The sequence below is a fragment of the Dipodomys merriami genome, unplaced genomic scaffold (genome assembly GCF_024711535.1).
Source record: "Dipodomys merriami isolate MVZ:Mamm:240054 unplaced genomic scaffold, mDipMer1.0.p SCAF_49, whole genome shotgun sequence".
In the NCBI taxonomy this organism is placed as follows: Eukaryota; Metazoa; Chordata; class Mammalia; order Rodentia; family Heteromyidae; genus Dipodomys; species Dipodomys merriami.
In genome coordinates, this window is record NW_027206057.1 from 7,220,451 (window position 1) to 7,235,100 (window position 14,650).

The 14,650-nt window shown below is 36.6% G+C and overlaps 1 protein-coding gene across 10 annotated transcripts in view; it reads right to left on the reverse strand.

Annotated features, from left to right (window-relative positions):
* Positions 1–14,650, reverse strand: part of Boll (boule homolog, RNA binding protein) — a 64,511-nt gene that overhangs the window by 18,479 nt on the left and 31,382 nt on the right. For 4 of the 10 annotated variants that reach the window (XR_011366760.1, XR_011366761.1, XR_011366758.1 and 1 more), the window contains 3 exons: positions 13,090–13,188; positions 3,886–3,936; positions 484–619 (listed from right to left, as the gene is read on the reverse strand). Coding sequence is in view for 3 of the 10 variants with exons in the window: in XM_069995739.1 (XP_069851840.1) it covers positions 596–619; positions 3,886–3,936; positions 13,090–13,188 (174 nt within the window). In the remaining 7 variants the exon portion in view is untranslated. Of the gene's footprint in view, positions 1–292; positions 620–3,885; positions 3,937–13,089; positions 13,189–14,650 lie in introns of those variants that run through there. The other 6 variants (XM_069995739.1, XR_011366763.1, XR_011366762.1 and 3 more) reach the window with 6 other exon arrangements.

Sequence of the window (14,650 nt, forward strand, 5' to 3'; positions counted from 1 at the left end):
AGAAAACTATAGCAGAAGCAAAATTAAAATAGGAGTAGCAGTAACAAACAAAATTAGACAAATTAGGCAAAATTAGTAAAAAATGTTAGACAAAAGCATCTTAAATGAAAACACAGCAAAAAATTAATATGGCTAAATAACTGCTATGTTCTAAAGGTATGGCGGCATTAAAATTCTATTAGAATTATAAATGACATCCTTAGTATTAAATATCAAAGAATATAAAGCACAGTGTCTAAAACTTTGAGAAGAAAATAAATAACACAAAGCAGAGAAAATGAAAGACATCTCACTATTCCCAGTGTAGTTATTATTTATGGAATGGATAAAACATGTAGAAAATGTTACTACAGTTAGATTAACACATAAAAAACCAACATGCCACATCTATCTAAATAATTTTGTAAAACAGCTGAAAAAGCAAATCTGGCTAAATTTAGACAGCTTATAGTGGAATAAATAAATGGTGAGGTATTAACTAACCCTAAGTTTCACAACGGGCAGCTTCTAGCCGGTTCCTTGAAGCTGGATCTTGGTCACACAAGGATCATTGGACAAGAAATCAGTTGAGCTGGACTAGAGCTGCCCAATTGTCTTAATAATGAATGCTCCACACTGTCTGTTAAGTAAAGAGAAAACACAGATCAGAAAGACTGAAAAAGGATAAAGTAGCGAAAATGAGGGGAGAACATCAATTAACATTTATGAACTGCTTTTCAGAACTTGTGGATTTCACTAGAATGTTATAGAATAAGAAGCCAGCGAATTAGCAGGGGTTCAGAACCCATCTACCTGCTAGTGTCACAGTATATAAACCTTTAATATGAAAAATAGGTAACAGATCAGCACAGATTAAGTGAGTTAGAGTACTTCCTTTTATTAAGTGAATTTAAAAAACTTGTTTGGAAGGCTATTTAGAAAGTTGTCCAATCATGTCCAATCACCCTCGATGTTGGCCATTGACAGGACAGAGTAATTACAAATACCTGTGTTATCTTGGGACCTTTTTTTTTTTTTTAAAGACTGGGTGCCCACTTGACAGATAGTCAGGCAAGTGTTCAGATGATCGTAGCCTCAGCTGATAACTGAAACTGCAGGACTGACTGACTGAGATGCAGAATGGTAAAGTTTTAAATTTACCAGACTAACAGAAAACATGACCAGTGGTGTCAAAGAAACCTAGCTGCTACTAGTTTTTTGGCACTCTGGGCATTGGCCAGGCCCTTGCTTTCCTAAAATACATTTTTAATTTTGGGTAGGTTCAAAATTTTTCCTATTTCTTGCAATATCTCTAGAGCAGTATTGTCCAATAGAACTTTTTATGTTGACCTAAATGTCCTTATCTTCAGTCAGATACAGGGGCCTCTAGTCATATGTGAGTGTTTAATACCTGAAATGCAGCTAGGTGTAACTGAAGCATTAAAGTTTAATTTCACTTAACTGAAAGTTTAAATTATCCAGGTGCCAGTGGTTCACATCTATAATCCTAGCTACTCAGGAGGATGAGATCTAAGAATTGAAGTTTGGAGCCAGCCCAGACAACAAATTTGAGTGACTCTTATTTCCAATTAGCCAGAAAAAAAATCCCTTAGTGGAACGAAGCAGGGCACCAGTGATAGAGTGCCAACTGTTAGCAAAAAAGCCAAGTCAGAGCTTAGCAACCTGAGTTCAAGCCCCAGTACTAGAATGTGTGCACATGTACACATGCATGTACGCATGAACACACACATGTACCGTACATATAAAAAATTTAAATAACTTCATGTTGCTAGTGGCAACTGGAGATAGCACAGCACTAGGGGTTTAAACTTGCCTGGTTTGCTAAAACCAAATTCATGATATATACTGGCCTGGCTTTTATAGCCTACTTAATACTGTCCAGTATGACTTAGTATTGTTCACTGTAGTATCTATTTCAGTGTCTACAACACAAAAAACACAAGTTAGATAATAAATATTTTTGTTGGCTGGATAAAATCTAGTGACAGTGATAATATACAACTACTATACATAGTAATAATATACAACTAACATACATAGTAAACTACTCATAGCTTATTAATTGTAAGCCAATATATTCTAGTTTTCCCAGGAGAAATAGAGGAGCGATGTCATACTGTGTTTTTAAAATATATATTGTATTGTAAAGATACTGTACAGAGGGGTTGCAGTTACATGAGTAAGGTAATGAGTCCATTTCCTATCGAGAATGTTACCCCCTCCTTATCTTACTGTTTTATGTGTTGAGGTTGCTTGGGTAAAGGCTTAGAGAAGAAATTTATACATATACAAATTTGAGTTCATGAACATTGGGAAACTAGAGAGTTTGGCAAGAATGTGGGCAAGAGTTGGTTAGAGTGAGGGAATATACTACTTTTATTTGTTTTAGATTAAGTCTTGCTATGCTGTCCAGGTAAGCTTGAACTTGTAATCATCCAACCTGAGCTGGGTTTGCTGCTGTACCAGGTAGAAAATCTAATTTTAGATTTAAAAAATTAAATGAATGGACTTGCCTATAATGCAGAGGCCCTGGGTCTGACACCTAGCAATCAAACCACTCATCAAGACAAAAATCAAAATCAAAACCCAGATGAATTCTGACTTCACACATGATCACAAGCATGGAAATGGAAAATGGAGAAGTCTTAAAAATGTAACATCATGCTGAGCACTGTGGCTCATGCTTGTAATTTTAGCTACTCAGGAGCAGCCTCCTGAGATCTAAGGATCTGAATCTAAACTACCTTGGGCAGGAAAAGTCGAGGCTAGCTTTAAACTTAATTATCTCAAATTTAATACAAAAAAAAGAAACGTGAAGTGGAGCTGTGGTTTAACTAATAGAATGTCAGCTTTGAGAGAAGCAGCTCAGGAACAGTGCCCAGGCCCGAATTCAAGCCCCAAGACTGGCCTGTGCACACACATGCGTCAAGATAAAAATAGATTAAAAAGAAAGGTGAGTACAGAGATATAATGAAAGCATTAAGTCATATTATACTTTAAGGGCACACATTAATTCTAGAGTAGATCATCTCAAGGGCCTTTCTATTTTGTAAATAGTTTTTATTAGAATTTTATTATTATTGTGGCTGTTTGCATACTATACTGGCAAAGTTAAATAGCTTTTTTTTTTTTTGTGGTTTCTGGGGCTTGAACTTGAGCTTTTTGTTTAAGGCTACCATTCTACCACTTAAGCCACATATCTACCTACCGACCCACAGACCGACCGACCGACCTACCTACCTTCCTACTTACCTACCTGTGGTTAATTGGCAATAAGAGTCTTGTGGGCTTTTTGGCCTGGGCTAGCTTTGAATTGCCATCTTCATCTCTGCCCTTGAATAGCTAGGATTATAGGTGTGAGCCACTGGTTCCTGTCCATGATTGAGTATTTTTGATAGAGACTATGTAGCCTGTGCAGCTTAAACTATTTTCTATGGGCTCTTTTGTTGACCTTGTATTTAGCTTTCTCAGGATGGACAGAAATATTCATATGAGAACTTCTGAAATCTTATGGAAGACTTTAATATGGTACCAGCCTTGAGTATATTCACTCTATTCTTGCTATGGACTTTTAGGTTTGTGTCTCCCTCAATACCACTTATTATAGACAGTTCTCAATGTGATGATATCTGGAGGTGTGACCTCTGGGATGTAATTAGGTCATCAGAATGAAGCCCTAAATAATGTGATTAGTACCCTTCTAAGAACAGAGGACTGAGAACATAGCTTGCCTGGCATTCCCAAGGTCGTGGGTTTGATCCCCAACATCTCAAAAGAAAATGAAAATAATAGAGCAAAAAGCGCTTGCTATGCTCTCTCTGCGCTCTACTTTGTGATGGTACAATCAGAAGACAGACACCTGCAAAGTGGAAAGTTGGTCCTCACCAGATAATGGATCTGCCAGCACCTTGATCTTGAATTTCCCAGCCTCCAAAACTGTGAGAAATAAATGTTTCAACACAGTTTGTAATATAGTTGTTAGAGCAGCCTGAACTAAGACACTTTATATTGAGGAAATAGCTACCAGGCTTTAAAAATAATGGATTCTCTTGATTATATTAACATTAAAATCAGAAATTATAGTGTATATAGCTAAGCACAATGAAGAAGCTGTTGACAATAGTGCTTTTGAAACTACAAACAGAACAGACGTACTTAGATATATAAGAAGATAAATATTTGTGAGTTTCTATCTATATTTAAGTTAGAGCTAAACGTACTCTATGCTTTACCTCTCAGAAATTTGAGTGTCTGTTTACAAAAGCACCAAGAACTTTGGTAAACATAAATTATCAAGTTTTTATTTTTTAACTACAGAAAACCAAAGTTTGTACATAGGCACCATATGATGTTTCGGGACATGTTTGTATACACTGTGTAATGTTTGAGTTGGGGTAATCATGTTTATCTTCTCTAGCATTTACCACATCTTTATATTCCACACATTACCAGAGTCAGGGGTATAAAGGTTTTAATTCATATGGAAAACTGAAAAGAGAGCTGCAGGACACATTGCAGCAGATGTGTTCAAGTTGTCTGGTTACTGGCTGTGCTTATGGCAGATTTGGGTGTCATCTTTATGATGTTGTTCAGGGATTCAGAATGCAATAGTTGTGGGTCACAGAAGTTTTCAAAGGAAAATCTAAGAAGCTAAGCAATGTGTAGCAGAGTTAGGATCTGCAAGGAGCCTCTCAAGAGGGTAGTATGTAAAGATGTGAGGGTGAAACTGAACATAATAGAAATCCTAGGAAGTTAGAGATGTCAGGAATGTGGAACATCTACCAAGGCTCTGACCTAAGTCATTATAAGAGAGGCCATGTGGGCCCTAAGACAAGACCATAGGGTCTGTGGCTGTTTAAGACCTCTGGGACCCCCAGCAGCCCACCATCATGTGCTTCAGATGGCTGGATTTCATGTTTGTCCTCTGGGTTATGCTCTTACTTTGGTCACATTCCTCTTTCTTGAAATAGTAATATTTACTCTGTGCTATTGTATATTGGAAGTATGTTTTGAGACTTTTTTTTTTTTGTTGGTTATGGGGCTTGTACTCAAGACCTGGGCACTGTCTCTGAGCTTTTTGCTTAAGGCTAGCACTTTGTGAGCCACAACCCTACTTCTGTTTTTTCTGGTGGTAAATTGGAGAGGAGTTTCAAGGACTTTCCTGCCTAGGCTGGCTTGGAACCATGATCCTCAGATCTCAGCCTCCTAAGATTACAGGCTTGAATCATTGATGCCCGGCAAATTTTTAATTTTTATAGAGGATGACAGTTAAGTTTGCTTTGAGTCTCACAAGAGACTTTAGACTTGAACTTTTAACAAGCTTGGAACAGTTAAGACTGTGGGGGCTCTTAGAAATGGACTACATTCAATCTGCATTGGGATGGATGAGCTTTTGGAGTTCATGGGCCGAATATCAGTTTGATTATGAAATGTCCATTATGGGGGTTCATTGTTGAAGGCTTGGACACTAGGTGGTTGTGTTATTTTGAAAGGTTGTTAGGACTTTAGAAAGCAGGCCTGGCTGGATAAAACTCACTGGGATTATATAGTTAGGAGCTGTATCGTGTTTTAGCACCCCTTTTTCTTCTTTCTGTCCACCACGAGGTGAACAGCCTCCACTACCACATCACCTGCTGTCTTGATGTTTTGCGTCATCACAGGCCAAGCGTCAATGAGCCTAGGACTATGAACTGAAATCTTGAAAACTGAGACCTCTGAAGCCAAAGTAAATCTTTTCTCCCTTGTTTTTGTCAGCAACAAAAAGTCTAAGAGAGTATTAGAATAACAAAATGTCTAATGTAGAGTGGTTATAAAGGAAACAAATGATATTATAATTATTTTTTTGAGGTATTGGGGTTTGAACTGAGGGCCTTGGGCTTGCTTGTGCAGATGGCACTCTACTACTTGAGCCTTGCCTTTTGCTGGTTATTATGGACATAATGTCTAGTGAGCTTTTCTGTCCATTAGCTTTGAACCATGTTCCTCTGGACCGCAGCCTCCTTAGCAGTGAGGACAGTCATGAGTTACTGAGACTCAACTTATTACAATATTCATATTCTTGATGTGTTTGTGTCTTTGTACCACATTAAAACTTAAGTCAGAGTCTTAATAGCTTTTGTCCTTGAACTCAAAGATTAAATGTTAAGTTATTGAAGCAATGATTCTTACATTCTTGAAGGTATTCCTTCAAGATTCAAAATGTTGGGGTGACATTGATCAAAACACATTGTATTCATAAACGGCTTTGTTGAATGGCAACTACTTTGTACAACTACTGAAAGGTAATAAAATATAAAGAATTAAAATGTTCCTCTTTTTGCTACAAAGATATTTATAACATTATATAAGCTCCATCTTTCATACTATTGCCTTTGATACATCAAATATAAAAATGACAATCAGTTTTGATTTCAAGGTCTTAGGGTAGGTAAAATAAGATCAGTCTATATGTTGTTTTAACAGCAACAGTAAATTATGAACATGATTAAATTTAATTATCTTATTCTTTTAGAGAATCTGATTGTGCTGGGATATACAGACAGTACCCAACTTAAAACGATTTCACATTTGATTTTTTTTTTTTTTTTTTTTTTTTGGTTGGTTGTAGGGCTGGAACTCAGGGCCTGGGCACTGTCCCTGAGCTTTTTGCTCAAGGCTAGTGCTCTAATACTTTGAGTCACAGTGCCTCTACTGGTTTTCTGGTGGTTAATTAGAGAGTCTCATGGATGTCCCTGTCTGGGCTGGCTTTGAACCATGATTTTTATTTTATTTTATTTTATTTTTGGGTCCGGTTGTGGGGCCTGAACTCTGGGCCTGGGCACTGTCCCTCAGCTCTTCAGCTCAAGGCTAGTGCTCTACCACTTGAGCCACAGTGCCACTTCCAGCTTTTTTCTTTTTGCTTATGTGGTGCTGAGGAATTGAACCCAGGGCCTCAGGCATGCAAGGCAAGCGTTCTACCACTGAGCCATCTTCCCAGCCCCTTGAACCATGATTTTTAGATCTCAGTCTCCTGAGTAGCTAGGATTACAGGAATGTGCCACTTGTACCTGGCTTCACATTTGAGTTTTTGGCTTCTTTTAGATGGTACAAAGTGATATATTTTCTGTAGAAACCATACTTACAGTTTTGAATTTTGATATTCCCAAGACCAGGGATAGGTTTGTCAGGTAAAGAACATTAAATACATTTTTGACATATTTTCAACTTACAATGAGTTTATTGAGATGTAACCCATAAGTTGAGTGGGTTCATCCTTGCTTTTAATGTATTTTTAATGTAATTTTTTAATGTATGCATTTTAATAAAACCAGTAATGTGTATATTCTTTTCTCTGTACTTATTCTTGAGTAGAGGGAGATATATGACAAGTCAAATAAATTGGCTTCATAAGGTCTTGCTTCTCTTTATTATCTTAGGCTAACATCCAGAGGAAAGCTTTATACACAGAACCCATGCAATTTTTAATGCTTAAGTGGGTGATATTTTGCTCTGATGCCTAGAGTTTTCTGAATACAACAATCATTGTAGAGACCCAGTCTATTGTTTGAGTATGTACAGCACACCCACAAAAAATCACTCTCCTTTGTAGGAAGGTGGAAAAAAAAAATCATGTTTTCCCTAACTTTGCCATCCAAAATCCAACACTTTGTACTCATCCTTCTCTATCTTTATGTCGTGATAAATATGGAGAATTCAAGCCTTCAAATTGATTAATAAGAAGTAATAATCAGCTGGATGCAGTGACTCATGCTTATAATCCCAACTGGTTGGGAGACAGAGATAAGGAGAACTATGACTGCAAGCCAGCCCAGACAAAAAGTTCCTCATCCCAACAAATAATCTCAGCTATACAGGAGGCAGAGGTAGGATGACTGTAACCTGAAGTTAGCCATTGCCAAAAATAGAACTTATTTGAAAAATAACTAAATCAAAAGAGGGCTGGGGGGCACGGCTCAGGCAGTAGAACATGTGCCCAACAAGTGCAAGGTCCTGACTGAATCAGATTCCACCCAGATACTATGGGATACCACCATCACAACGAGAAAAAAAAAAAAGGAAAATAAGGGAATGGCTAGGAAGAAGAAAGTGGTAGTCAAATATTTTCGTACATTAGAGATAGTTGCTAATATTCAGAAGTATACTGTCCTGCATCTCTGAACTAGATATAGACAGTGGTAGGTAGTTCAGATCCCCTTCCCAGTTACTTCTTTCCAAAGGTAAGGTATATACAGACCACTAGCATTTCTCATTCAAGTCAATGCTTTAGGTAGGAGAAATTTCTCACAGCTTGGCAATGACTCAATATTATCCTTAATATTCATGTCTTTTTGGATTGTAACATATATGGGAGTTTAATAAGACATACATTTAACTTAAAGGTGAACTGAAATGATAATTTCCCTAGTTTTCAGTTGCATCAATTCTCATAAGAACATATGTTGATAGAAGAATAGAAAACATTAGGAAACAAACACTTTATAATTCTTCACTCCTACTCTTCATAACTTGGGATTTGACATTCATCTTAAAGGGATAATAGGTCACATCTATCAAATACATATCTATAGGGGTGACTGTAGATAATATAATGTTATCTACATCTACATCTATATGGTCCTATATATTTTAGGTAGTAGGTGTTCTAGTACAGCCAGATAATTTTTGACATCATGTGGTTCTTCTTTATTATATTTTAAACTTTTCTGAGAGGCTGGGGATATGGCTTAGTGGCAGAGTGTTTGCCTGGCATGCATGAAGACTTGGCTTCAATTCCTCAGTACCACATAAACAGAAAAAGCTGGAAGTGGCACTGTGGCTCAAGTGGTAGAGTGCTAGCCTTGAGCACAGAGAGGCTCAGGAACAGTGCCTAGGCCCTGAGTTCAAGTCCCAGGACAAGCAATCCCCTACCAATCCCCGCCCCAAAACCTTATCTGAATACAATATGACTGTTGAGCTAGGGAATTATAGCCCTAATTAATACCATACTAACTTCTATATTGGTTTACTTTGTATTTATTTTGTATGTGATTTGACAGTGTACATGGTTTATAGTCAATGAGTAGTTTCTGGAAAGTTCTATTTAGTAGTTAGGCTTGCACTTCAAGCTCTCTTTAAGACATATGTTTTGTTCCTTCAAGACAGTTTTAATGTCTAGAATTCCTACCTTGCGATATTTCCAAATTAATATTCATAGAATTATAAGCATTGTTTTCTTTTTCAATATTGGAGTTTGAAGGGCCTCATGGCTAAACCAGCATTCAACCACTTGATTCACTCTGCCAACTCATTTTCATGTTGGCAATTTTTTGATAAGGGCTTGCCACCTGCTTGGACTAGTTTGGATTATAATCCTCCTTTTTATGCTTTCCTTTGTCACTAGCATAAAAAGCATGCTCCAGTGTGTCCTGCTAGTGGTTGAGATGGAGTCTCATAAAACTCTTATGCCTCGGCTAGCCTTGAACCATGATCTCTTGACATCCATGTTCCAATGAACGAGGATTATAGCCTTCGGCTATCAAGTCCAGCCTAACATTAGAATTTTAAAGGTTAAATAGACTTAAAAATGTAATTAGTTTTAATTGATACATAAAACCATAAAATGTTAATGAGGTACTATATGCTGTTTCAACACACACACATATATTGTATAATGTTTAAATTAGGTTAAGTATATAAATTTCAAACATCACTTCCTATGGTAAAAACATTTAAAGTCATCTATCTATCTATCTATCTATCTATCTATCTATCTATCTATCTATCCATCTAACATTGTTGTTATCTATAGTCATCTTTCTGTGCAACAGCAGTCAGAATGTTTTACTATTTGGAACTTAAGTACTTATTGATCAACCTTGCTATTAGTTTTAAAAGTGACTTATAAAAACAACAGGCTCAAATTCTTGTTTTTTTTTTTTTTGTTGTTGTTGGTTATGGGGCTTGAACCCAGAGCCTGGGCATTGTCCCTGATCTCTTTTTGCTCAAGGCTAACACTCTACCACTTTGAACCATAATGCCACTTCTGGTTTTTGAGTGGTTAATTGGAGACTTAATGGTGACTTTTCTGCTTTGGCTGGCTTTGAACCATGATCCTCAGATCTCAGCCTACTGAGTGGCTAGAATTACAGGCATGAGCTACTGGTGCCTGGTGAGGCTCAAATTCTTATATGGAAACATTTCCACCTTTCTATTTTAAAAGTCACGAAGGTTTTTGGTACTAGGGAAAAATTTCACAGGAACAAAAGGTTAATATTTATCAATGCCAGTCACTAATATTTTGAAACCATATTAATTTGCCTTAGAAAAAAGATTATTTCTTAATTATATCACAGTATTTACATATCAGCTTTTTATGTCATATCAATCTTCTATAAACCAAAGTTCCTAGTTTGCTACACAGTAAACAGTGCTACACAGTAAATTTATATAGTTAAATATTTCTACAGAGTGTACACTTCTTAAAAAATTATGGAAATAGTTTGGGAGTTTGTCCTTGAATGAGGGCACCATTTCTCTTGTGGGTCATTAAATCACTTAAGGAAAAATATTGAGCATAAATGCACAGAACATTCCACCTTAAAAGTACAATACCTTAGTGGTAGAGTACTGGCTAAATTCTCATGAGACACTGGAGTCAACACTGAGTATAAAATAAACACAAAACTCTGTCTTTTGTGTTTTGGATACTGGTCCTGGGGCTTGAACTCAGGTCCCAGGCACTATTCCTGAACTTTTTTTTGCTAATGGCTAGCACTTTACCAATTGAGCTACAGCTCCACTTATGTTTTTTGATGGTTAACTGGAAATAAGAGTCCCATGGACTTTCCTGCTTGGGCTGGCTTGGAGCCTGAATCCTTGAATATCCATCTTTTATTAACAAATTAAAGCAAGGAAAAGAACATAAACCCTCTCTATAATATCTCTGTATTCTAATTTTGACTTTGAAAGTTTCATAAATTTTCTTCTTTCTCATCTCCAATCTAAAAGGAATGAGTAATTTTTACATGACTAAATTAAAAAGTAAGATACGTCTATTTATGTAATTTCTGCTATCCCTACTTACAGAGCTAAAAAGATTTAGAGAAGGATGTGCTCTTAAAGTAGAAAAATTAAACTTCAGAGTGTTGAATACAGCTGTGTGCTGATGGCTCACACTCGTAATACTAGCTACTCTGGAGGCTAAGGTCCAATTACAGAGGTTTGAAGCCATTCTGGGTAGAAAAGTCTGTGGACTCTCTAAAACAACCAACAAAATCAGAACTACAGGTATGGCCCAAGTAGTAGAGCACTAGCTGAACAAGCAAAACAAACAAGCTTGAAGTCCTGAGTTTAAACCTTAGTATAGCCAAAAGAAAAAAAAGGATGTTTAACAGTAACATTCTTAGGAAATTCTCCTATCCTAGTCTCATTCTCTACTGTATATTTTTATTGGACTTATTCAAGCCACACCATTAATTTGTGATATTCTCTAGTACACATAAAATTTATTCTTATTCCAATAATTAATCAACCTGTAGTTCTTTAATAAAGTCAAAATTAATTCCCTACATATCTCTTTCTACTACATACATAATACATGTTTCTAAGTATGTATAATATATGGCTTATAAATATATATGTATACACACACCAAAATAACAGGACATCAGCTATTTCTAGAGAAGTATATTTGGAGAAAATGCTAATGTTAGTGAAGTTTGGTTTTGAAGATTTTCTAATAAAATTGAAAAGAAAATCTCTATAAATAACACTTATTTATAGAGTAACATTCTAGATTAACAAAATTTAGAGTAAAACTAGATTTGACAAGAGGCCGCTACTTGTTTATTGTTTTGGTGTGTGGATGCCAGTACTGGGGCTTGAAGTCAGGGGCTAGGCACTGTTCCTGAGCTTTTTGTCCCCCTCCAGTCTAGTGCTCTACCACTTGGGCCGCAGCTGTATCTGTGGCTTTTTGGTGGTTACTTGGAGATAGGAGTCTTATAGACTATTCTGCCTGGGCTGGCTTTGAATTGTGATCCTTAGATCTCAGAAACTTAAGTAGGTAGGATTACAGGCATGAGCCATCAGTGTCTGGCCCAGAATTGTGGTTTGATCTCATGTTTACAGAATAGTGGTGGAGGCAGTGAAAGAATGTAGTGAGGAATCATGGCAGAGAGTGATGATGGGGTGAAGACAGTGGGAATCTCTTAACACAGATTGTCTCGGCAGTAAATTCAATACATAGGATGCTCACAAAATTTATATAACCACCTAACAGTTAATTTGTCTATAATTATTTTCTAGAGAAAAAAATCTATTTCCCTAAAGTGATGATACTAAGTATTAGTCACTAAGAAACTGTGTTGTAAAAGAATAGGAAGAATTCCCTGGTACACAGTAGACAGTCAAATATGTTGACCTGATTGGTTTTCTTTGGCCTGAATCTGACTTAAGGAGCATGAATACATTCCCAAGTAAGAAGAGATCATAAACTGTTTTAATATACTAATATGTGTTATGTATCCTTGACATAGATAATCCCATATGAAGTACCTAGAATAGAAAAATCCACAGAGATAAAAAGTAGTCTAAAGATTATCAGAGACTGGGAAGAAGAAGAAAAGGAAGGATAATTTATTGTTTTTGTTGTTCTTGTTTTGTGGTACTAAGGTTTGTTTTGGTGGTCCTTGTGCTTGCTTGGCAAGTGCTCTACTACTTGAGCCATACCTCTAGCCCTAGATTAAATGCTTAATGAGAACAGAATTTGTTTGGGGTGATACATTTGGAGTTAGTAGTGATGATTTGTGCAGCGTTGTGATTATAAGCAATGCCACTGAATATTAAAATGGTTAAGCTGATGAATATTAAGTTACATGTATTTTACCACAACAAATAAAAAAGTTGACCCTTTATGGTTTATAACTTCTTCAAAACCAATAAGAGTTATAGATAATTTAGCACTGTATTTCCTCCACATAAAATAATTCATTAAGTATGTACTTCTGATCACAATTGTGACAAAAATATCCAGTTTTTCTTTTTCAGAAGAGAAATTTAAAAAAGTAAAATACAAGTGAAGAAAAACAGAAAAAATCAAAACAAGCTTCTTACTTTAATTGGTTCAGGTTGCATCACAGGTGCAGGCATAGCAATGGCACTTGGTGCATAAACCTGGTGATATGTTGCTTGGACTCCATGATCAGAATAAGGCTATTACAAAAAGGGGGAAAGATGGAGGGAGTGAGAGAGAGAGATTAATAAGAGATATTTGTTCAGCATTTGTACTAAGCATTCTGTTACACAACAGAGAAAAACAGACAAAAATCCATTCCCAAGGCTGGGCTTGGTGGTACAATCCTGTAATTGTAGCTATTTGAGAGGTGGAGGGAAGAAGACAGAGGGATATAGGCCAGCCTGGGCAAAGTTATGAACACTCTATCAAAAAAAACACCCCAAAATAAAAACCAAATGGCTGGGGACATAGCGTAAGTGGTAGAGTACTTAAGGCCCTGGCTTCAACCCCTAGTACCTGGAAACAGGCAAACAAACAAAATCATTCACCTAGGCATGGTATTGCACACTTATAATCTCAGCAATAGGAAGGCTGAAGTACAATCATGAATTAGAGGTCACCTTGGGTTACACAGAGAGTCTGAGGCCAGCCTGGGCTCGCTTTCTTTCTTTCTTTCCTTCCTTCCTTCCTTCCTTCTTCTTTCTTTCTTTCTTTCTATCTATAGGTATATAGAGTAAGGTCCTGCCTTTTGATAATTTAATAATGTTTTATTTAAACCAATTGTATCATTTCAAGGAATAATCAATTTTCAAGTTCTTAAGTTTTTTAAACATTGTTTTCATACTATGTCTTCATAACTTAGTGTTTTGATTTTTTTTTGCACCAGTCCTTGGGCTTGAACTCAAGGTCTGGGTACTGTCCCTGAACTGTTATGCTCAAGGCTAATGCTCTACCACTTGAGCCAATCCTCCACACCCAGCATTTTGGTGGTTAGTTGGAGATAAGAGTCTCATGGACTTTCCTGCTTGGGCTGACTTCAAACTGTGATCCTTAGATATCAGCCTTCTAGGTAGCTAGGATTACAGGGTTGAGCCATTGGTGCCTAGCCCTTGGGTGATTTTTACATTTACAGGACATGTTAATTTGCTCTTACTACATTTTAGTTCTCAGTTTCCACATGTGGCTAACTGGATATACTGCCTAAAATTCAAGACTGATGCTGGAGCTAGAGGCAAAGCTAAGGATGACATCAAGGTGAGTATATAGAATCAAACCAAAAATAACAGGCAACCAAAGATCAAATTACAAAGAAAATAAAGGGAGGGAAAATACTTTTAGAAAAATCTTATTATATTCTAGTAAGTATGAATATACTTTTATGACAAATAATCTGACATGAAAAACTAAGAGTATGGCTTAACCATAATTCAACTTTACTATAGAGCCATAATAACAGTAACAGCTCGATTCAGGCCCAAGAGCAGACCTGAAGACCAAAGGAACAGAATAAAGATCAAAGATAATTATAGCTGTCTCATTTTTGCAAAGGAACAAAAAAATACAAGTTGGAAAACAACAGCCTCTTCAACAAGTGTGTTTGAAAGCTAGATATTTCTATGTAGAAGACTGAAACTGGATTCGTGTTTCTCATTTTCTACT